At 43.8% G+C, this 24027-nt stretch overlaps 1 protein-coding gene across 1 annotated transcript in view; it reads left to right on the top strand.

The window, feature by feature from the left end:
* The window catches only part of ush2a (Usher syndrome 2A (autosomal recessive, mild)), a 1147097-nt gene that overhangs the window by 155974 nt on the left and 967096 nt on the right, over positions 1–24027 (top strand). Inside the window, 1 exon segment of the mRNA XM_034188044.1 lies at positions 1666–1880. Coding sequence (XP_034043935.1) covers positions 1666–1880 — 215 coding nt within the window.

The raw sequence follows: 24027 nt of genomic DNA, 5'->3' as shown, positions 1-24027 counted from the left end.
CGGGGTCAATTTCAAGTTCACAGAGAGATATTCAAAATATTGTCATTGCCATCCTTGTTAATGTGATATTTCAAGACCCAAATGACCAATTTCATTCATCTTAAGCATAAAGGTATACTTGGGTGATCCTCCGACACTTTGTATTAGTGACTTGTGGGGACAGGATGGATATGTCATCTTCTGATGACTTTTATTATGATAAGCAAACTAACAGGACCAAAACATGGAGATAAAATTAACTTTTAAATCCCCATCAAGGTTTAATTTGTTGCAGATTTTGATATTAAATATACCTTGATCATATTACCTGTGGGCATGAAGACATTAAGAGTTATAGCAGGCTGTCATTTGTTCACAGTGACCTTGACTTTCATCCAAATGATTGGCCTTTGGTAAATTTGAACTCACCCATGCAATTCTAGAAACCGTTAATATGTGTGCCATAACTGGCGCCAGTCAAAGTGAAAAACATAAATTTTGACCTTTGGCCACAGTGACCTTGACCCCAGTGATTGGCATTTGGTAAATTTGATCGAACCTGGGCAAATTCCAGAACCCACCTACATTTGTGTGCCACGCTTTGTGAACATTGGTGTGAAAAATCTCAGTTCTGACCCTTGACCCATATGACCTTGACTTCAGTGATTGGCATTTAACAAATTTGACCTCATCTTTGCAATTCCAGAACCCATGTCCATGTATATATGTGCCAAGAATGGTGCAAATCGGAGTGGAAAAACGAACTTTGACCTTTGAGTTCGTGAAGTAGTTTTGACATAATCCTTCAAAACCTATAAAGTGAAATTCTGAGCCAGATTCCGGATCACGATCACCCCCAAAGTTCAGTGAAGTCTTCCATGCCCTAATATCTATCTGTGGTGAAAATTTCGCTAACATCCGTGCAGTAGTTTTGACGTAATCCTGCTAACAGACAAACAAATAAATAAATAAATGCTGATGATTTTATTATGTCCTTGGCGGATGTAAGAAATAAATTATTATTATTATTATTATTACACTGGCAAAAAAAAAAGAAGCCTTCAATGGACTATGAGAACTGATTTAGGGTAATGTTGGGGTGCTGAATCCAAATCTGAGCTCAGATTTCCTCTATCACATCATATTTTTTGCAATCTGCATGTTCTGTATTGATGGATTATGCAAAGGTTGCTCATTCACGAGCTTGACACCACTAATCTTGCACAAAAGCAGCTTCAAAAAATTTTTAAACCAGGTTCAAAAAGTTTGAACAATTGTTTATGGCTCCAAGAGGTGTGCGAGACTGCAGCTTTTGCTTCAGTGCTTGATACTAATGTTGATAATAATAATGTGATGTGATTAGCAAAAGTAACACCTGATTCGGATTCAGTGCTCCCAAATTACCCAAAATTTGTTGAAAAACTCCATGCAAGAAAAAACGTGTTGACCAGTGTTGTTTTTATTATTATTATAATTATTATTACTGGCCTTAAATCCAAATTACCTTGGCCTTTGTAAAAAACAAACCCTTTAAGGGCAATTCTGGGATTGGCTATCATCCATATCAGGGTTGGTGGAAATTGGTAAAAGGGTCTGGGGAACAGAGACAAAAACATTTCTTAAATTACAGTATGATTCTTGTACTTTCAATCTACTTGAGATTGACCTTACTCATCTCTCTTCCAGGTATTCTATGTTATAGTTCAGTTTGGGAGCTACTTACCTGAAATGATTCGGATCCAAAGGCGAACTTTTGATGCAACACAGCCACAGAGTGACACCGCCACGGAACAGACCTGGTTTGACTGGCAATACATGGCCAGAAACTGCAGCCTTTTTAAAATGATGAATAATGGACCGCTTTTACAACCAGATTCAGTCAACTGTCTGCAACTACCGAGGTAGGTGGGCTATGTTTGTCAAGTTTATTTATGTAGCACCTATCGTTGACCAAATACTATGCAAAGTCATAAATAGCTGCTGCTTCTTTGCATCGAAAGGAGTGATCTGAAGTGGTTTGGGCACATGGTGAGGATGCCCCATAGTCATCTCCCCAGGGAGCTCTTCCACGTATGTCCAACTGGGCGGAGGACCCGGGGAAGACCCAGGACACACTGGAAGGATTAAAGTTTCCAGCTGGCCTGGGAAAGCCTCGGGATCCCCCAGAAAAACTTTGCGGGCTTGGCTGAGAATAGGGAAGTATGGAAGGAACTGCTTGGTCCCCTGCCACCATGACCTAGACCCAGATAAGTGCCAGAAAATTAATACGTTCTTTAAAGTCAGAAATAAATACAAACAAGAGCAATCAGTTTTCTGATATCCGTTAATCCAGATCCGGATCACCTCCAAAATGCAGTGGAGTCTTCCATGCCCTTATGTCTATCTGTGGTACAAATTTGGTGAGAATCTCTGAAGTAGTTTTGATGTAATCCATCAAACCCAATATAAAGTGAAATCCTTATCCAGAATCCGGATCTGGATCCAGATCACCTCCAAAATTTAATGGAGCCTTCCATGACCTATATAAAGTGAAACTTGATCCAGAATGCGGTCCCCCCTAAAAATCTTGCCTTCACTGCGCATGTGTAATTAAGTAAGTCAGTCAGTAATGTTTATTTCTATAGCACCTTTCACAGACAAGAGAAGTCACAAAGTGCTTCACAAAAGGCACACACAGATAAAAATTCAGTGAAAAATACAGTGTACAATAAAATAGCACTAAGACACAGTGGTCATAAAACAGCCCTCTCACTACTAAGGTTTGAATGCCTAGAGAAACAGATGGGTTTTAAGTTTGCTTTTAAAAACATCAACAGAGGGTTGGTTGGGTTGGAAAGATGGCACCTGTGCTTGGCAACACCACTGCTGTCCTACTCCTATGCAGATTGTTATTGTTTGTTTTTATAATGAATGTGGTCATAACAGCTCAAGTCATTTCTGAGCGTCACCAGCGTTACGCCAGTTATCACCTCGTTTCTGCTTAAAACTGCACGCCAGTCATCATGTGTCTCATGCAACAGATATCTGAAGCTTTTGTACAACAATCATTTCCACATGAATTCAGCATTATTTCACAATAAATGGTGGATAAAGCGATCAGAGAGCCGCAGCAGAACAAGCTGCAAGCTGCTGCATTCACTGCGCCTCCATCATTTCAAAGTGTCACCGATTATCACCTTGTTTCTGCTTAAAACAGCCTTGTTCCTGCTTAAAACTGACTTTAGAATGATTTAAGAGGTTTTACCTTGTCATCTGATGGTTAATAATCCCATTATTTCCTTTGATCGCTTTGGGTGAAGAGAGTCCATCTCATATGAGCTGCTTTGGTCCCAAATGACACATGAGCAGTGGAGGCAGTCTTCTTTGGTCTAATAGCTATCTGTGGTGAAAATTTTGTTAAAATCCGTGCAGTAGTTTTGACATAATCTTGCTAACAGACAGATGTACAAATAAATAAAGGCCAGAGATTTCATTACGTCCTTGGCAGACGTAATAAACAAGGGTGTATAAGTAGTGTAGCAGATAAGTGTAAGAATCTTTCAGTTTGTGATTCAAACACCAAATTTGGTATAAATAATTTAGAAAAGTCCTTTTGTTTAAAAATGCCATTAGTCACATGGAATTTTAAAATGGCCTATTTGCACAAATAAGACAACGGCAAGCAAATATAAGTGATTATGGTACTAAATCATTAAATGCGATGCTACTAAACGCAAATGTAATATTTTAAGGTATAATTTTCATTTCAGATATCTTCATTTTTAAAGTTACTTATTTTGTGCAGGGAAACTATTTTATACTATTGTATATTGACAGAAACTCACAAATTTATACAAAACATGGGTACATCAGAAACAGACATGAGTCAGTCCATGTAATTTTACTTCCTTGACACTACATTACATTGAGGCTTACAAGTGTATCAAAATCACACATTAGAAATAGATTACAAGTTTAATTACCTTATATCTAATGTAAGCACTAATTGCATTACAGTACGGCACATAAAGTCTATATTTCACATTTGCAGCTGCATAGTTCTGTGGAGCTCAGCCGAATGTTGTAGCAATAGCATTTTCCTCTGCAAATCCTCTTGCATCCACATTTGGTCAACTGTTGGCAGTGAGTGCTAGTGTTCATCCAAAGGACTTTGCTAAATTTAAAAACAAAAATACTAACTCTACTACTAAACACTTACACCCAAACGCTATCACACATTCTGCAGCATACATGTTCTACAGCGTATATGTACACATTTAAAACATATACAGTCTATCTAAAAAGCATGAAAATATTACCTGAAGTTAATTGCAAATCCCCCCTAGTCCACAGAACAATACCTAACAGGTACAACATTGAAATAAGGGCAGGGGTAGGTGTCATGTTTGTTCTCGGCTAGACATACAAGAAAAAAGCCAGACAGAGAGCCGACATGTCTTTAGTGGGCTTTGCAAAGGAGAGACACACAGCCTTGTGCAGTTCGCTCATGTCCCCTCTCATTGCATGGCCCTTTTATTGAGTTAAAGAAAACAAAAGATAAGAGGAGTGAGTTGAGTCCATCGTCACAACATGTTTGTGGCAGATACATTTGTAATCAACTGAATCATTCATGTGTCATGTGTAGATACGTTTGCAAACAACTGAATCATCTGATTTTTAGGTACAGAGTGACAACTGAATCATTGTGTCATTAGTGCAAACAACTGAATCATTCCTGATTTTAGGTACAGAGTGAGTGGTTTTTCCTGAAGCTTGCTAAAAACTATAAACAGGCTGCAGCTGTGAATATCTGAAAGAAAACAGTTTGCAGATTTTTAACATACAGAAAGAACAATTTGCAAATGAGCAGATGTTAATAGATGATAATAAATGATAAATCAAATTTGACAGTATAATTTATCTAACAGTAGGGCAGTCACATCTCGTTGAATAAAGCTTTTTTGTATGGGAGCGCTGTGGTGGTGCGGATCATTCTATTTCTATTTTTGATACAACATTGAAATAAGTCATGATTCTGCAAATATATGGCAAAAAATAATATTACAGGCACCATCTTAAAAACATTGGCTGCTGTCTTGAAAACTGAAGTGGCTAATGGCTGTTTTGTAAAACACTGACCAAGATGTACCATTGTGCCAAATTTGGTGCTTGTTTCACCAAATGAAAGATTCATATGATATATGCATTTATCTGCTGTGCTAAAGTAATCAATACACAAGACAACGACAACAGCAATAATAATAATAGTCTTCACACTGCTGACAAAACTAAAGTAATAGACACAATATTGATTTATAACACAACACCATCAACGGTTATAAATTATTGGATAGGACAGACCTAAAATCGCTCTTGCTTCTTGTCACCGCTGCATAGGTAAAAATGTCATTAGAAGTTTCCACTAGCATGGAGGGGATCTCTACAGAGGTAATGTGCACGCGTACGTCATTAAATGTAAGAAACATTTTAAAACAACTGATTATCCACTTTGCCGCTTACCTTAGCCTGGTCGTCCTCAGCCAGCACTGTCTCCACTGAGGCAGGTACTAGTTTTGTAAGGACCCACACCTCATCTGTAGTAGACTTGTCATCACCCAGGACTAGGGATGGGTATTGATAAGATTTTATCGGTATCGATGCATTAGCGATTTCCACTTAACGATCCGATTCCTTATTGATAACTTGTGAATTTCCTGTGTACTAAAAGTAGGCGTTACAGGTTTTCTGTCAACAACATTTTAATTGGATCACTGGATCCTTGATCTCTGGACATAAAATAAAATAAATCTGTAGTTTTTGTTGAAAGCATTTCCTTTCAGACATTTTGGCATGAATGTCACTCCATTTCTCTGAGCTGAGCTCAGCCGGCTGCTGCACGTCTGGCAGGACGTCTGAGTTGGGGGGGAAATGTTTGATTGATTGCAGTTTGTTTGTATATACATTTGGAAAGCAGTGTCTTTGATTTAAACAGCGTTTTCCTTTGAAGTTATTAATTCTGACTGGGCTCTTTCATTCAAACTTAATTTGGCAGAGAGCCGCGCAGTGTTGGAGGTGTGTGAATGGAACGGAGGACGATTCTTGTTTCTTTCTCACATCAAGACAAGAATCGCAGTTAGTGACTCTAATCCGCAAAGGAGCGACTCACTCAGGGATGAAAGTGGTGAAAAACAAAAACAAGCTGTAAAGTAAAGTAGGGAAAAACTACAGAGGATCTTCAGACAGCACAAAAATCCCAGTTTACCTTTAAACCAGTTCAACACCTTGAGACAGAAATTAGTTCACTCTAAGGACAGGATCCCCTAGTTACAAACAGAGCAATGTAGTGTATCATATCAGATGTCAGGCAAACTGTAATGAACACTACATAGGTGAGACGAAGCAACTTTACACAAGAGGCTATACCAGCCACCGCAGAGAGAGACCTCAGTCTGCAGTTCATCTCCAACCCTGAAAGACCACTAACCACACGTTTGAGGGACAAGGAAGTAAAATCTTAGCCAGAGAGAAGAAATGGTTTGAGAGAGGTGTCAAGGAAGCATTCTTTGTAAAACAATTGAAACCCCCCCCTTAACCGCAGAGCGGGTCTCAGACACGCTTTGTCCCCTGTTTACATGTGGTACTCAGGTCAAAGCAGTTCAGTCTTTGTTTATGGTAATGAGTCATTCACATCATCAGGAGAGAGTCGTCAAGGGAGCCATCAGGGGAGGCTTCCGTCCTGTCATTAGGAGAGTGCTAACTAGAGCACAATAGGTGCTAATTAGAGCTATTGTTTAGTCACTAGCCTATAGCAGTCAGCCTCTCGGTAGGTGGGGTTGGTTAGGTAAAAAACTCCAGCTTTTGTTGGCTTCTGGTTATTACTTCTCTACAGCAGTCAAGACAGAAGTCAGACTACCAGAGCATAGAAGAATTTTAGCTGAGGAAGCTTCTGTGATTTGAAGCGAAACGTCCTCACGTCAAGCAACCCAGGCCAGTCGAAGATTCAAGCTTCTCTACTATGGAAACCACCTGGACAACTGAGAGCCTACACAGAAACATTGCGACCAACTGTGGGCATGAGGCCCTGGCACTGGTACATAAGCTGGAAAGGACTGCTAAAAAGATAGCTAACTTTAGAAACCACTTAAGATTTAACCTAAGATGCAAACAAAACAATGTTATTCCCAAATGCATGAAGCAAAAGGCACTAGAAGCAGGCCACACAGCAGAAAAGATCCAGCACAGTTACCTTAGGAGCATTTTGGGTCTTAGAATTAGAAGGCTTCATTTAAAATATTAGACCTCCAAAAATAATCTTGCTAGTCTTTACAAAAGGTTAGAAACCTTAGTGGGGGAAGAGGCCCATAATAAGATCACAAGGTTCATAGTTTAAAATTCAATGGCTGAGCATTTAAAAAGTAAGGAGAGGCAAATCAGGAAGTTTCACAACCTTTAGTGCAGAAAAGGTTTACTTTCAGTGGGAGTAGTTTTAAAGATACACCCAGACAAATTAGTGACAACAGGAAAATTGGGTAAAGAATCTGTCGACAGGGTTCTTTACACAGACAGAAAAAGGATGTGCTCCCCAAAGGACTAAATTTCTCAGTGACCTTAAACATATACCGAAAGCAGTAGAGTCAGCCATTAAACACAACAGTTTGTCAGAGTCAGAAGCTGGGGACCTCCGACTAAGAGTCACAGCAGGCGCTTAACAGTGCTAAGCCTACCTCCGTCCAACATCACAGGAGAAGAACAGAAAGCTTTGGCAGCACTGCGAAGGACCAAAGCATCCTTATCCTGCCAGCAGATAAAGGCAGATGCAGGTGGTCCTGACACACTCAGACTATGAGGCCAGATCAACAACTTGCTCCAATGACTCCAGTACATACGAACATCTGAAGAGAGACCCCACGAGTGGCTATAAGAAGAAAATCATTAGCTGCCTCCAAAACCTGGAGAAGAAAGAGGGACTCATCGACAGGCAGACATACTACAGACTGTACCCAGGGGACGCCACTCCATGCATCTATGGACTGCCCAAAATCCACAACAGGACGTGCCACTCAGGCCTATTTGTATGTAGCACAGATTCCATCACATACAATTTGCCAAGCACCTCAGTGGATTTTGGCTCCTCTAGTGGGTAAACTCAGACCACCCATGTGGAGAACACACAAGATTTTGTGAACAAAATCAAGGACCTGCAGCTGGAGGCAGATGAAACTATGGTGTCATTTGATGTGACTTCGTTGTTCACCTTCATCCCCACCGCTGAGGCCATCTCAGCTGTGAAGCAGAGACTGCTGGAAGATGTGTCTCTACCTGAAAGGACCAAACTCACACCAGACCACATCTGCCAACTCTTGGAGATCTGTCTTAACACCACGTATTTCCTCTTTAGGGGGAATTACTACAGGCAGATCCATGGTTGTGTGATGGGGTCTCCAGTATCCCCCATTGTGGCCAATCTGTACATGGAGCGAGTGGAGAAGACAGCCTTGACGTCGTTCCACTGGGCATCTCTCCCAGTCACTGGTTCAGATATGTCGATGACACATGGGTTAAAATCAAGCAACAGGAGGTCGAGGACTTTACAGAACACATCAATTCGGTGGACTCCAATATCAAGTTCACACGTGAGGGTGCCAGAAACAACCATTTAGCCTTCTTGGACTGTGATGTTACGATTGGAGAGAACAGGCAGCTTCAGACAGCGGTTTACAGAAAACCCACTCACACTGACCAATAACTGCTCTTTGGCTCAAACCACCCCCTTGAACACAAGCTCGGGGTGATCAGGATTCTTCAACACAGAGCCCTACAGGTGCCCACAACTGCAGAGGGAAGGGCTAAAGAGCAACAACTTCTCCGGAAAGCCCTCACAGTATGTGGGTACCCACGTTGGTCCCTGGACAAAGTGCAGAAGTCTCAGAAAAAAAAGAGACCAGATAGACAGGAGACAGAGACAAAAAGAAGAGGAGTGTCTCTCCCTTATTTAGCAGGAGTAGGGGAAAAACTACAGAGGATCTTCAGACAGCACAAAATCCCGGTTTACTTTAAACCAGTCAACACCTTGAGACAGAAATTAGTTCACCCTAAGGACAGGATTCCTAGTTACAAACAGAGCAATGTAGTGTATCATATCAGATGTCAGGAAAACTGTAATGAACACTACATAGGTGAGACAAAGCAACTTTTACACAAGAGGCTATACCAGCACCGCAGAGAGGTCGCCAGTGGACCTCAGTCTGCAGTTCATCTCCACCTGAAAGACACTAACCACACGTTTGAGGACAAGGAAGTTAAAATCTTAGCCAGAGAGAAGAAATGGTTTGAGACAGGTGTCAAGGAAGCATTCTTTGTAAAACAATTGAAACCCCCCCTTAACCGCGGAGCGGGTCTCAGACACGCTTTGTCCCTGTTTACAATGTGGTACTCAGGTCAAAGCAGTTTCAGGTCTTTTGTTCATGGTAATGAGTCATTCACGTCATCAGGAGAGAGTCGTCAAGGGAGCCATCAGGGGAGGATTCCGTCCTGTCATTAGGAGAGTGCTAACTAGAGCACAATAGGTGCTAATTAGAGCTATTGTTTAGTCACTAGCCTATAGCAGTCAGCCTCTCGGTAGGTGGGGTCTGGTTAGGTTAAAAAACTCCAGCTTTTGTTGGCTTCTGGTTTATTCTTCTCTACAAGAGTCAAGACAGAAGTCAGACTACCAGAGCAAGAATTTTAGCTGAGGAAGCTTCTGTGATATGAAGCGAAACGTCCTCACGTCAAGCAACCCAGTCCAGTCGAAGATTCAAGCTTCTCTACTATGGAAACCACCTGGACAACTGAGGGCCTACACAGAAACATTGCTCCATAAATGAGCAGTCCTGTGACACGTTTGTTTTGTACAGATCAGTGGTTTCTGTACCAATCCGTTTTGTACAGATCAGTGGTTTGTTTCTACACCGATCCATTTTGTAGAGATCATTGGTTTCTGCCATGGAAATATAGACTGGAATGGATGTGCGTGCCTCAATCTGTTAGCGTTGGGAAGGTGCCATTACTCAGGGTGGAGATGTGCCGATCATCAATAATAAACTGACCCGCTTTTTTTTGCACTAGCGTCCTTATTTCTTAACGGATTTTAATAAATGTAGGCTTGTTTAAAGCCCTTTGAAAGCTCTTTCCAATGAACCTATGCATGTGTGGGGTGAAAAAAAACCTTTTATGTAAAATGCAGAAATTTGGGGAAATTATGACAAACTGTGCTGCTTTCCTCTCTCTATGTCGCTATTTGTTAACAGATTTTAATAAAAGTAGGCTTGTTTTAAAGCCCTTTAATTGCGCTTTCATGTCTGGGTAGAAAAAAAATGTTTTATGTAAAATGTGGAAATTTGGGGAAAATATGCCATTCTGTTCATTTACTGTGGTGTTTTTTTTTCCTGTCATCATAATTCTGGATGGATTTTTAATAAATGAAGCCTTGTAAGTTGTATTCATGCTGATTAAAAGCTCTAACGAACCCATACATACCTGGATAAAAAATTCTTATGTATTAAAATATAAATCTGAAGTATGCCTTGCCATTGTGCTCATTTACCTTGCTGCTTTTTCCTCTGTAATATTATTGCTAGTCTTTTAATGACAACAACATACGAGGTCTGTGATAAAACTAACGTACCTTTTTATTTTTTTCAAAAACTATATAGATTTGAATCACGTGCGATTACATCAGACAACCTTGAACCCTCGTGCGCATGCGTGAGTTTTTTCATGCCTGTCGGTTGCGTCATTCGACTGTGGGCTGGCTTTGAGTGAGGAGTGGTCCACCCCTCCCGTCGGAATTCCTTTGTCTGACTTATTCCTGAGAGACTGGCGCTTTGCTTGATCAAAGTTTTTTCAGAACCTGTGAGGCAGATTGAAGTGGACACCATTTGAGAAATTCAGCTGGTTTTCTGTGAAAATTTTAACGGCTGATGAGAGATTATGGACTGTTGCTGTCGCTGTAAGGACTACCCACGGAGCGGGACGTCGCGACGCGCCCTGAGCCGCCGCTGTCTGCCTGTTTCGAGCTGAAAGCTTCCAAATTTAAGCCTCTGTTGACCCAGGACGTCGTCACAGAACAGAGAACTTTCAGAAGAGGTCAAGATCAGCAGTTTATCCGGACATTCCACTGTTAAAGGAGATTTTATTAATGAAAGACATGCGGATGGGTCCGCGCGTCGGGACGCAGCCGGCGCGGTGCGGCGGCACAGGAAAAACACCTCCGTGTTGATAACCATTTGTAAAAACCACGCGGCTTTTGATGGCTTTCAGTTGAGTGAGTATCTGAGAAATTGTTTAACAGCTGGACATGTTCCAACTTGTCCTTAAGGCTTCCAACGGAGGTGTTTTTCCTGTGGCGGCGCCGGCTGCCTGCCGACGCGCGGACCCGTCCGCACTTTCTTTCATTACAAAATCTCCTTTAACAGTGGAATGTCCGGATAAACTGCTGATCCCGACCTCTTCTGAAAGTTCTCTGTTGTCTCACGACGTTCTGGGTCAACATAGATTTAAATTTGGAAGCTTTCAGCTTGAAACAGGCAGACAGCGGCGGCTCAGGGCGCGTCGTGACGTCCCGCTCCGTGGGAAGTCCTTACAGCGACAGCAACAGTCCATAATCTCTCATCAGCCGTTAAAATTTTCACAGAAAACCAGCTGAATTTCTCGAATGGTGTCCACTTCGATGTGCCTCACAGTTTTTGAAAAATTTTGATCAAGCAAAGCGCCAGTCTCTCAGGAAGTTCTCAGACAAAGAGATTCCGACGGGAGGGGTGGACCACTCCTCACTCAAAGCCTGCCCACAGGCGAATGATGTAACTGACAGGCATGAAAAAACTCTCGCATATCCATGAGGGTTCAAGCTTGTCTGATGTAATCGCACGTGATTCAAATCCATATAGTTTTTGAAAAAATAAAAAGGTCCGATACTTTTCTAACAGACCTCGTATATATGATTTTTACTAAGTAGATATAAAGCCATTCAGAATTTATGACTTTTGACCCTCAGTCAGGGTAAAAGTACCTCCTCCATCCCCTACAATCACACTGTTAAAATTTAAATGCCGCCTGTGACCACCATGTACATATCATATTAAACAACAACTGCAAGTATATATAGACATAAATATATTTAAACATTTTTGTTTCCATATTTGTATGCATGTGAACGCAGCTTTATGAAAAGAACTTATGGTGTTGAGTTATGGTCTCAGTATATTGATATTAAATTGTGACATAACGACTTTAAAATAGACATTTGTTTTACATAATGACATTAAGGCTATTGTACAGTTCATTTTAGTATTGGAGAATTTGTTTTTGTAGTTGGTGCAGTTGATGGTGAAGCACTGGCTGCCTTTTTTCTCCTCATTTCGCTTCTGTTTAACAGGCTCAAGGCGCTCTCTCCACCCTTAATAATGGCCGCCGTGCGGCACGCCGCTAGTCACGTGTAGGCGAGTAGACATCGTCTACCTGCGTTCCATGTAGACTACACCACTGAACCGCACCACTCGGGCCACGGCCCCACAGGAGGAGCAAGTGGCGGCGGGGAGGAGGGGCCAAAGAGCCAAGGAGACAGCACAACCGAACCCCAAGCCCGGGCAGGGACCACCGAGCCAACGAGGGCGAGATCCGGCCCTCAGACAAGGGGCTGGACCAAAACGCCCGAGCTGGGAAGCACAGACTCCCCCAACACCTGAGAGTCCCCCAACACAGCCAGCAGGACCCCCTAAGACCCCACCCCAGCCCCGCCTGTTGCACTCACATGAGTGGTGATGAAGTGTTTTGAAAAAGTGGTTAGAAGTGACATTATGTCATTCACAACCCCCACTTCAGACATTTGCTTACAAGGCCAACAGGTCAACAGAGGATGCTGTGACCACTGCCCTCCACACCATGGTGACCCACCTGCAGAAACAGGATAACTATGCTTGTCTTTCCTTTGTGGATTATACAACCCCTGGCAAAAATTATGGAATCACCGGCCTTGGAGGATGTTCATTCAGTTGTTTAATTTTGTAGGAAAAAAGCAGATCACAGACATGACACAAAACTAAAGTCATTTCAAATGGCAACTTTCTGGCTTTAAGAAACACTATAAAAAATCTGGAAAAGAAATTGTGGCCGTCAGTAACGGTTACTTTTTTAGACCAAGCAGAGGGAAAAAAAAATATGGAATCACTCAATTCTGAGGAATAAATTATGGAATCACCCTGTAAATTATCATCCCCAAAACTAACACCTGCATCAAATCAGATCTACTCATTAGTCTGCATCTAAAAGGAGTGATCACACCTTGGAGAGCTGTTGCACCAAGTGGAACTGACATGAATCATGGCTCCAACATGAGAGATGTCAATTGAAACAAAGAGAGGATTATCAAACTCTTAAAAGAGGGTAAATCATCACGCAGTGTTGCAAAAGATGTTGGTTGTTCACAGTCAGTTGTGTCTAAACTGGACCAAATACAAACAACATGGAAGGTTGTTAAAGGCAAACATACTGGTAGACCAAGGAAGACATCAAAGCGTCAAGACAGAAAACTTAAAGGCTATATGTCTCAAAAATCGAAATGCACAACAAAACAATGAGGAACGAATGGGAGGAAACTGGAGTCAACGTCTGTGACCGAACTGTAAGAAACCGCCCAAGAGCAAATGGGATTTACATATAGAAAAGCTAAACGAAAGCCATCATTAATGCCTAAACAGAAGAAAACAAGGTTACAATGGGCTAAGGACAAGCAATCGTGGACTGTGGATGACTGGATGAAAGTCATATTCAGTGATGAATCTCGAATCTGCATTGGGCAAGGTGATGACGCTGGAACTTTTGTTTGGTGCCGTTCCAATGAGATTCATAAAGATGACTGCCTGAAGAGAACATGTAAATTTCCACAGTCATTGATGATATGGGGCTGCATGTCAGGTAAAGGCACTGGGGAGATGGCTGTCATTACATCATCAATAAATGCACAAGTTTACGTTGATATTTTGGACACTTTTCTTATCCCATCAATTGGAAGGATGTTTGGGGATGATGAAATCATTTCTCAAGATGATAATGCATCTTGCCATAGAGCAAAAACTGTGAAAACATTCCTTGCAAAAAGACGCATAGGGTCAGTGTCATGGCCTGCAAATAGTCCGGATCTTAATCCAATTGAAAATTTTTGGTGGAAGTTGAAGAAAATGGTCCATGTCAAGGCTCCAACCTGCAAAGCTGATCTGGCAACAGCAATCAGAGAAAGTTGGAGCCAGATTGATGAAGAGTACTGTTTGTCACTCATTAAGTCCATGCCTCAGAGACTGCAAGCTGTTATAAAGCCAGAGGTGGTGCAACAAAATACTAGTGATGTGTTGGAGCGTTCTTTTGTTTTTCATGATTCCATAATTTTTTCCTCAGAATTGAGTGAGTCCATATTTTTTTCCCTCTGCTTGGTCTAAAACCTATCCAAGATGGCGCCACGTGAAGGCGCCCTGGTATTCTGGTGCTCCTTGTTTTGTCTGTTTTTGTGCGTAAATCGAGTGTCATCGTGCTCCTACACCCGCGAGGAGCTTCTAAACTTCAGATCATCAACACCCACGGACATTACGCCAGTTTTTTTAGTGCCTGCAGCTGAACTGGTTCACTTTTTGGCCAAAAGAGTGAGATGCCGGCGGAGAGAAAAACGAGCTGGAGCTCTCGTGCGCCTCAGACGAAGGGGCATGCGCACGCCCCTACCTGGGATATTTCTCTCCAACGTCCGCTCACTCCACAACAAGATGGATGAGCTGGCACTGCTGATGAAGAAGAATAGAGATTTCTCCTCATCTTGTGTACTGTGCTTCACGGAGACGTGGTTAAATGCACAGACAACGGACTGCGCGCTCCAGCTAGAGGGATTCCAACTCCTCCGCGCAGACAGAGACCGAGCACTCTCTGATGGAAAAACTAGAGGGGGAGGACTCTGCTTCTATATCAACAACGCCTGGTGCGCCGATGTGACTGTGATCTCCCAACACTGCTGTCCCTCTCTGGAATATCTCCTCATAAACTGCAGACCGTTCTACTCTCCACGTGAGTTTAACTCTTTCATACTTTGCTCTGTGTATATTCCACCGAGCGCGGACGTGCACGAGGCCGAGCAGCAGCGCTCGCGGATCAGATTATGAGCATGGAGAGAGACTTTCCGGACTCTCTTGTTATAATTCTCTGTGATTTTAACAAAGGGAATCTCAGTCAGGAATTACCAAATACAAACAGTTTCTTAAATGCCCGACCAGAGAAGGGAGCATGTTAGATCATTGTTACACGACAGTGAGCGGGGCGTACCAAGCGGTGGCCCGTGCAGCTTTGGGACGCTCAGATCACGTGATGGTCCACTTGATCCCCGCATACAGACAGAGACTAAAACTCTCTAAACCTGTTGTGAGGACATCTAAAGTGTGGAGCAATGAAGCTGTGGAGGAGCTACGTGCGTGCTTGGGCACTACGGATTGGGATATGTTTGAGGCTTGAACAGACAGTCTAGATGACTACACGGACACTGTGACGTCATATATTCATTTCTGTGAAGACAGCATCATCCCACAGCGCACCAGGGTGAGATATAACAACAACAAGCCCTGGTTCACACCTAAACTCCGGCAGCTCCGTCAGCAGAAAGAGGTGGCTTTCAGAGAAGGAGACAGAGACAGCTATAGAGGTGCAAAGTACAGATTTAGCAAGGAGGTGGCAAAGGCTAAATCCATGTACACTTCACGTCTGCAGCAAAGGTTCTCTGCCAACGACTCAGCCTCTGTGTGGAGGGGGTTGAAAGAGATCACCAACTACAAGCCCAAAGCACCTCGTTCTATTGACGACCTGAAGCTGGCAAATGACCTGAACGTCTTCTATTCACGCTTAGAAGACGAGGACTCACACCTCCTCACCCCCCACACAACTGGATATTCAAACACCCTGGACCTTGCCCCTCTCACCGCTGCCCTCCCCCCGTTGCCCTCTCCGTCCAAGAGGAGGATGTGAGAAGACACTTCAAAAGGCTGAATCCACGTAAGGCCCCTGGCCCAGACTATGTCTCTCCTGCCACCCTGAGACACTGTGCTGATGAGCTGGCCCCAGTCTTCACGGGGATCTTCAACACCTCCCTGGAGTCATGCCATGTTCCAGTCTGCTTCAAGTCCTCCATTATAGTTCCAGTCCCCAAGAAACCACGCATCACTGGACTTAATGACTACAGGCCTGTGGCTCTCACGTCTGTAGTCATGAAGACCTTCGAACGCCTGGTTTTATCCCACCTGAAGTCCATCACCGACCCCCTCCTGGACCCCCTGCAGTTTGCCTACAGAGCCAACAGGTCTGTAGACGACGCCATAAACCTGGCCCTGCACTCCATCCTGCTGCACCTGGACTCCCCAGGAACCTACGCTAGGATCCCGTTTGTGGACTTCAGCTCTGCATTCAACACCATCCTTCCGACTTTGCTCCAGGACAAGCTTTCTCTGCTCCACGTGCCCGACTCCACCTGCAGGTGGATCACAGACTTCCTGACGGACCGGAGTCAGCATGTGAGGCTGGGAAAGAATGTCTCGAACACTCGGGCTCTCAGCACAGGATCTCCACAGGGCTGTGTCCTTTCCCCTCTGCTCTTCTCCCTGTACACTAACTGCTGCACCTCCAGCCACGACTCCATAAAGCTCATCAAGTTTGCGGACGACACCACCCTCATCGGACTCATTTCGGATGGGGATGAGTCTGCCTACAGGAGGGAGGTGGACCGGCTGGTGACCTGGTGTAGCAGCAACAACTTGGAGCTCAACGCCCAGAAAACAGTGGAGATGATCGTGGACTTCCCCCCGCCCTCCCTCACCCTCACCAACAGCCCCATCACCACTGTGGACTGTCACCGCTTCCTTAGCACCACCATCACCCAGGACCTCAAGTGGGAGTCAACCATCAGCTCCCTCATCAAGAAGGTCCAGCAGAGGATGTACTTCCTGCGGCAGCTGAAGAAGGCCAAGCTGCCTGTCCAGCTGATGGTGTTATGTGTCGGACGCAGCTCGGAGAACCGACCAGCGTTTGAAGGACCCAGTATGAAATAAGCAGAGCACGGTACAAAGGCTAACTGAATTTAATACATAACAGTGATACAAAAATAACAAAAGAAAGTGCGGTCTGGCGTGGTGCGCTCCCAGCAGCGCTAACGGTCCGGAGCCAGAAGCTGTTCGGACCCAAGGACCCCGCCGACACCCCCCAGGTGGCCGCAACAAACCGAGTCTGTGAAAGAAGGAACCATTATGTGAGTCCACACTCTACACACAGAGAGAACACTTAAAGGTGTACAAACAGCAAACACTTCCTGGCTTGATTACTAATCAGCTTCCCAACCTGCAGGCATGGAACATCCAGTTCACAAAACTCCACTGCAGTGGAAGCCGATACATGACTAACATACAGCTCAATATAAAAAGGTGTGAGGGACACCACATTTACTGACAGTATAAACGTTAGTCACAAAATCTAACGTACCTCAGGAAGTGTGCTGACGAGCGTGAGACCTCACCCCCTCCTCTTTCACAGACCGTGCATCAAACCCTGGACGTTCTCTGCATCCACTGATGATGAGATGGCTCCCGAGACGACGATCTCACCCGTCTGGTCACAAGGTCGTTTCTCTGGCAAATACACACTGTATACTCCAGTCTTAAATGCCACCATGTTCCAATCCATATAGATGCACCTCAGCTGTGAGTCCTGACGAGCCGCAGGTGATCAGGGTGAGGTCCTGATAACCTCAGCAACACAGCCACTCAGTCCCAAATGCAAGCCACCTGGAAGGAAAAACAAAAGACAGAAACAAAAAGGCAGCCAGGCCCCCCAGCCATACAACAACAACTTCTCCGGAAAGCCCTCACAGTATGTGGGTACCCACGTTGGTCCCTGGACAAAGTGCAGAAGTCTCAGAAAAAAAAGAGACCAGATAGACAGGAGACGGAGACAAAAAGAAGAGGAGTGTCTCTCCCTTATTTAGCAGGAGTAGGGGAAAAACTACAGAGGATCTTCAGACAGCACAAAATCCCAGTTTACTTTAAACCAGTCAACACCTTGAGACAGAAATTAGTTCACCCTAAGGACAGGATTCCTAGTTACAAACAGAGCAATGTAGTGTATCATATCAGATGTCAGGAAAACTGTAATGAACACTACATAGGTGAGACAACGCAACTTTTACACAAGAGGCTATACCAGCACCGCAGAGAGGTCGCCAGTGGACCTCAGTCTGCAGTTCATCTCCACCTGAAAGACACTAACCACACGTTTGAGGACAAGGAAGTTAAAATCTTAGCCAGAGAGAAGAAATGGTTTGAGACAGGTGTCAAGGAAGCATTCTTTGTAAAACAATTGAAACCCCCCCTTAACCGCGGAGCGGGTCTCAGACACGCTTTGTCCCCTGTTTACAATGTGGTACTCAGGTCAAAGCAGTTTCAGTCTTTTGTTCATGGTAATGAGTCATTCACGTCATCAGGAGAGAGTCGTCAAGGGAGCCATCAGGGGAGGATTCCATCCTGTCATTAGGAGAGTGCTAACTAGAGCACAATAGGTGCTAATTAGAGCTATTGTTTAGTCACTAGCCTATAGCAGTCAGCCTCTCGGTAGGTGGGGTCTGGTTAGGTTAAAAAACTCCAGCTTTTGTTGGCTTCTGGTTTATTCTTCTCTACAAGAGTCAAGACAGAAGTCAGACTACCAGAGCAAGAATTTTAGCTGAGGAAGCTTCTGTGATATGAAGCGAAACGTCCTCACGTCAAGCAACCCAGTCCAGTCGAAGATTCAAGCTTCTCTACTATGGAAACCACCTGGACAACTGAGAGCCTACACAGAAACATTGCTCCATAAATGAGCAGTCCTGTGACACGTTTGTTTTGTACAGATCAGTGGTTTCTGTACCAATCCGTTTTGTACAGATCAGTGGTTTGTTTCTACACCGATCCATTTTGTAGAGATCATTGGTTTCTGCCATGGAAATATAGACTGGAATGGATGTGCGCGCCTCAATCTGTTAGCGTTGGGAAGGTGCCATTACTCAGGGTGGAGATGTGCCGATCATCAATAATAAACTGACCGCTTTTTTTGCACTAGCGTCCTTATTTCTTAACGGATTTTAATAAATGTAGGCTTGTTTTAAAGCCCTTTGAAAGCTCTTTCCAATGAACCTATGCATGTGTGGGTGAAAAAAAACCTTTTATGTAAAATGCAGAAATTTGGGGAAATTATGACAAACTGTGTTGCTTTCCTCTCTCTATTGTCGCTATTTGTTAACAGATTTTAATAAAAGTAGGCTTGTTTTAAAGCCCTTTAATTGCGCTTTCATGTCTGGGTAGAAAAAAAATGTTTTATGTAAAATGTGGAAATTTGGGGAAAATATGCCATTCTGTTCATTTACTGTGGTGTTTTTTTTTCCTGTCATCATAATTCTGGATGGATTTTTAATAAATGAAGCCTTGTAAGTTGTATTCATGCTGATTAAAAGCTCTAATGAACCCATACATACCTGGATAAAAAATTCTTATGTATTAAAATATAAATCTGAAGTATGCCTTGCCATTGTGCTCATTTACCTTGCTGCTTTTTCCTCTGTAATATTATTGCTAGTCTTTTAATGACAACAACATACGAGGTCTGTGATAAAACTAACGTACCTTTTTATTTTTTTCAAAAACTATATGGATTTGAATCACGTGCAATTACATCAGACAACCTTGAACCCTCGTGCGCATGCGTGAGTTTTTTCATGCCTGTCGGTTGCGTCATTCGACTGTGGGCTGGCTTTGAGTGAGGAGTGGTCCACCCCTCCCGTCGGAATTCCTTTGTCTGACTTATTCCTGAGAGACTGGCGCTTTGCTTGATCAAAGTTTTTTCAGAACCTGTGAGGCAGATTGAAGTGGACACCATTTGAGAAATTCAGCTGGTTTTCTGTGAAAATTTTAACGGCTGATGAGAGATTATGGACTGTTGCTGTCGCTGTAAGGACTACCCACGGAGCGGGACGTCGCGACGCGCCCTGAGCCGCCGCGACGCGCCCTGAGCCGCCGCTGTCTGCCTGTTTCGAGCTGAAAGCTTCCAAATTTAAGCCTCTGTTGACCCAGGACGTCGTCACAGAACAGAGAACTTTCAGAAGAGGTCAAGATCAGCAGTTTATCCGGACATTCCACTGTTAAAGGAGATTTTATTAATGAAAGACATGCGGATGGGTCCGTGCGTCGGGACGCAGCCGGCGCGGTGCGGCGGCACAGGAAAAACACCTCCGTGTTGATAACCATTTGTAAAAACCACGCGGCTTTTGATGGCTTTCAGTTGAGTGAGTATCTGAGAAATTGTTTAACAGCTGGACATGTTCCAACTTGTCCTTAAGGCTTCCAACGGAGGTGTTTTTCCTGTGGCGGCGCGCGGCGCCGGCTGCCTGCCGACGCGCGGACCCGTCCACACTTTCTTTCATTACAAAATCTCCTTTAACAGTGGAATGTCCGGATAAACTGCTGATCCCGACCTCTTCTGAAAGTTCTCTGTTGTCTCACGACGTTCTGGGTCAACATAGATTTAAATTTGGAAGCTTTCAGCTCGAAACAGGCAGACAGCGGCGGCTCAGGGCGCGTCGTGACGTCCCGCTCCGTGGGAAGTCCTTACAGCGACAGCAACAGTCCATAATCTCTCATCAGCCGTTAAAATTTTCACAGAAAACCAGCTGAATTTCTCGAATGGTGTCCACTTCGATGTGCCTCACAGTTTTTGAAAAAATTTTGATCAAGCAAAGCGCCAGTCTCTCAGGAAGTTCTCAGACAAAGAGATTCCGACGGGAGGGGTGGACCACTCCTCACTCAAAGCCTGCCCACAGGCGAATGATGTAACCGACAGGCATGAAAAAACTCTCGCATATCCATGAGGGTTCAAGCTTGTCTGATGTAATCGCACGTGATTCAAATCCATATAGTTTTTGAAAAAATAAAAAGGTCCGATACTTTTCTAACAGACCTCGTATATATGATTTTTACTAAGTAGATATAAAGCCATTCAGAATTTATGACTTTTGACCCTCAGTCAGGATAAAAAGTACCTCCTCCATCCCCTACAATCACACTGTTAAAATTTAAATGCCGCCTGTGACCACCATGTACATATCATATTAAACAACAACTGCAAGTATATATAGACATAAATATATTTAAACATTTTTGTTTCCATATTTGTATGCATGTGAACGCAGCTTTATGAAAAGAACTTATGGTGTTGAGTTATGGTCTCAGTATATTGATATTAAATTGTGACATAACGACTTTAAAATAGACATTTGTTTTACATAATGACATTAAGGCTATTGTACAGTTCATTTTAGTATTGGAGAATTTGTTTTTGTAGTTGGTGCAGTTGATGGTGAAGCACTGGCTGCCTTTTTTCTCCTCATTTCGCTTCTGTTTAACAGGCTCAAGGCGCTCTCTCCACCCTTAATAATGGCCGCCGTGCGGCACGCCGCTAGTCACGTGTAGGCGAGTAGACATCGTCTACCTGCGTTCCATGTAGACTACACCACTGAACCGCACCACTCGGGCCACGGCCCCACAGGAGGAGCAAGTGGCGGCGGGGAGGAGGGGCCAAAGAGCCAAGGAGACAGCACAACCGAACCCCAAGCCCGGGCAGGGACCACCGAGCCAACGAGGGCGAGATCCAGCCCTCAGACAAGGGGCTGGACCAGAACGCCCGAGCTGGGAAGCACAGACTCCCCCAACACCTGAGAGTCCCCCAACACAGCCAGCAGGACCCCCTAAGACCCCACCCCAGCCCCGCCTGTTGCACTCACATGAGTGGTGATGAAGTGTTTTGAAAAAGTGGTTAGAAGTGACATTATGTCATTCACAACCCCCACTTCAGACATTTGCTTACAAGGCCAACAGGTCAACAGAGGATGCTGTGACCACTGCCCTCCACACCATGGTGACCCACCTGCAGAAACAGGATAACTATGCTTGTCTTTTCTTTGTGGATTATACAACCCCTGGCAAAAATTATGGAATCACCGGCCTTGGAGGATGTTCATTCAGTTGTTTAATTTTGTAGGAAAAAAGCAGATCACAGACATGACACAAAACTAAAGTCATTTCAAATGGCAACTTTCTGGCTTTAAGAAACACTATAAAAAATCTGGAAAAGAAATTGTGGCCGTCAGTAACGGTTACTTTTTTAGACCAAGCAGAGGGAAAAAAAAATATGGAATCACTCAATTCTGAGGAATAAATTATGGAATCACCCTGTAAATTATCATCCCCAAAACTAACACCTGCATCAAATCAGATCTACTCATTAGTCTGCATCTAAAAAGGAGTGATCACACCTTGGAGAGCTGTTGCACCAAGTGGACTGACATGAATCATGGCTCCAACATGAGAGATGTCAATTGAAACAAAGGAGAGGATTATCAAACTCTTAAAAGAGGGTAAATCATCACGCAGTGTTGCAAAAGATGTTGGTTGTTCACAGTCAGTTGTGTCTAAACTGGACCAAATACAAACAACATGGGAAGGTTGTTAAAGGCAAACATACTGGTAGACCAAGGAAGACATCAAAGCGTCAAGACAGAAAACTTAAAGCTATATGTCTCAAAAATCGAAAATGCACAACAAAACAAATGAGGAACGAATGGGAGGAAACTGGAGTCAACGTCTGTGACCGAACTGTAAGAAACCGCCCAAAGCAAATGGGATTTACATATAGAAAAGCTAAACGAAAGCCATCATTAATGCCTAAACAGAAGAAAACAAGGTTACAATGGGCTAAGGACAAGCAATCGTGGACTGTGGATGACTGGATGAAAGTCATATTCAGTGATGAATCTCGAATCTGCATTGGGCAAGGTGATGACGCTGGAACTTTTGTTTGGTGCCGTTCCAATGAGATTCATAAAGATGACTGCCTGAAGAGAACATGTAAATTTCCACAGTCATTGATGATATGGGGCTGCATGTCAGGTAAAGGCACTGGGGAGATGGCTGTCATTACATCATCAATAAATGCACAAGTTTACGTTGATATTTTGGACACTTTCTTATCCCATCAATTGGAAGGATGTTTGGGGATGATGAAATCATTTCTCAAGATGATAATGCATCTTGCCATAGAGCAAAAACTGTGAAAACATTCCTTGCAAAAAGACGCATAGGGTCAGTGTCATGGCCTGCAAATAGTCCGGATCTTAATCCAATTGAAAATTTTTGGTGGAAGTTGAAGAAAATGGTCCATGTCAAGGCTCCAACCTGCAAAGCTGATCTGGCAACAGCAATCAGAGAAAGTTGGAGCCAGATTGATGAAGAGTACTGTTTGTCACTCATTAAGTCCATGCCTCAGAGACTGCAAGCTGTTATAAAAGCCAGAGGTGGTGCAACAAAATACTAGTGATGTGTTGGAGCGTTCTTTTGTTTTTCATGATTCCATAATTTTTTCCTCAGAATTGAGTGAGTCCATATTTTTTCCCTCTGCTTGGTCTAAAACCTATCCAAGATGGCGCCACGTGAAGGCGCCCTGGTATTCTGGTGCTCCTTGTTTTGTCTGTTTTTGTGCGTAAATTGAGTGTCATCGTGCTCCTACACCCGCGAGGAGCTTCTAAACTTCAGATCATCAACACCCACGGACATTACGCCAGTTTTTTTAGTGCCTGCAGCTGAACTGGTTCACTTTTTGGCCAAAAGAGTGAGATGCCGGCGGAGAGAAAAACGAGCTGGAGCTCTCGTGCGCCTCAGACGAAGGGGCATGTGCACGCCCCTACCTGGGATATTTCTCTCCAACGTCCGCTCACTCCACAACAAGATGGATGAGCTGGCACTGCTGATGAAGAAGAATAGAGATTTCTCCTCATCTTGTGTACTGTGCTTCACGGAGACGTGGTTAAATGCACAGACAACGGACTGCGCGCTCCAGCTAGAGGGATTCCAACTCCTCCGCGCAGACAGAGACCGAGCACTCTCTGATGGAAAAACTAGAGGGGGAGGACTCTGCTTCTATATCAACAACGCCTGGTGCGCC

The sequence above is a fragment of the Thalassophryne amazonica genome, chromosome 2 (genome assembly GCF_902500255.1).
Source record: "Thalassophryne amazonica chromosome 2, fThaAma1.1, whole genome shotgun sequence".
NCBI classification, from domain to species: Eukaryota; Metazoa; Chordata; class Actinopteri; order Batrachoidiformes; family Batrachoididae; genus Thalassophryne; species Thalassophryne amazonica.
This window is presented reverse-complemented; position numbering and strand designations above follow the sequence as displayed.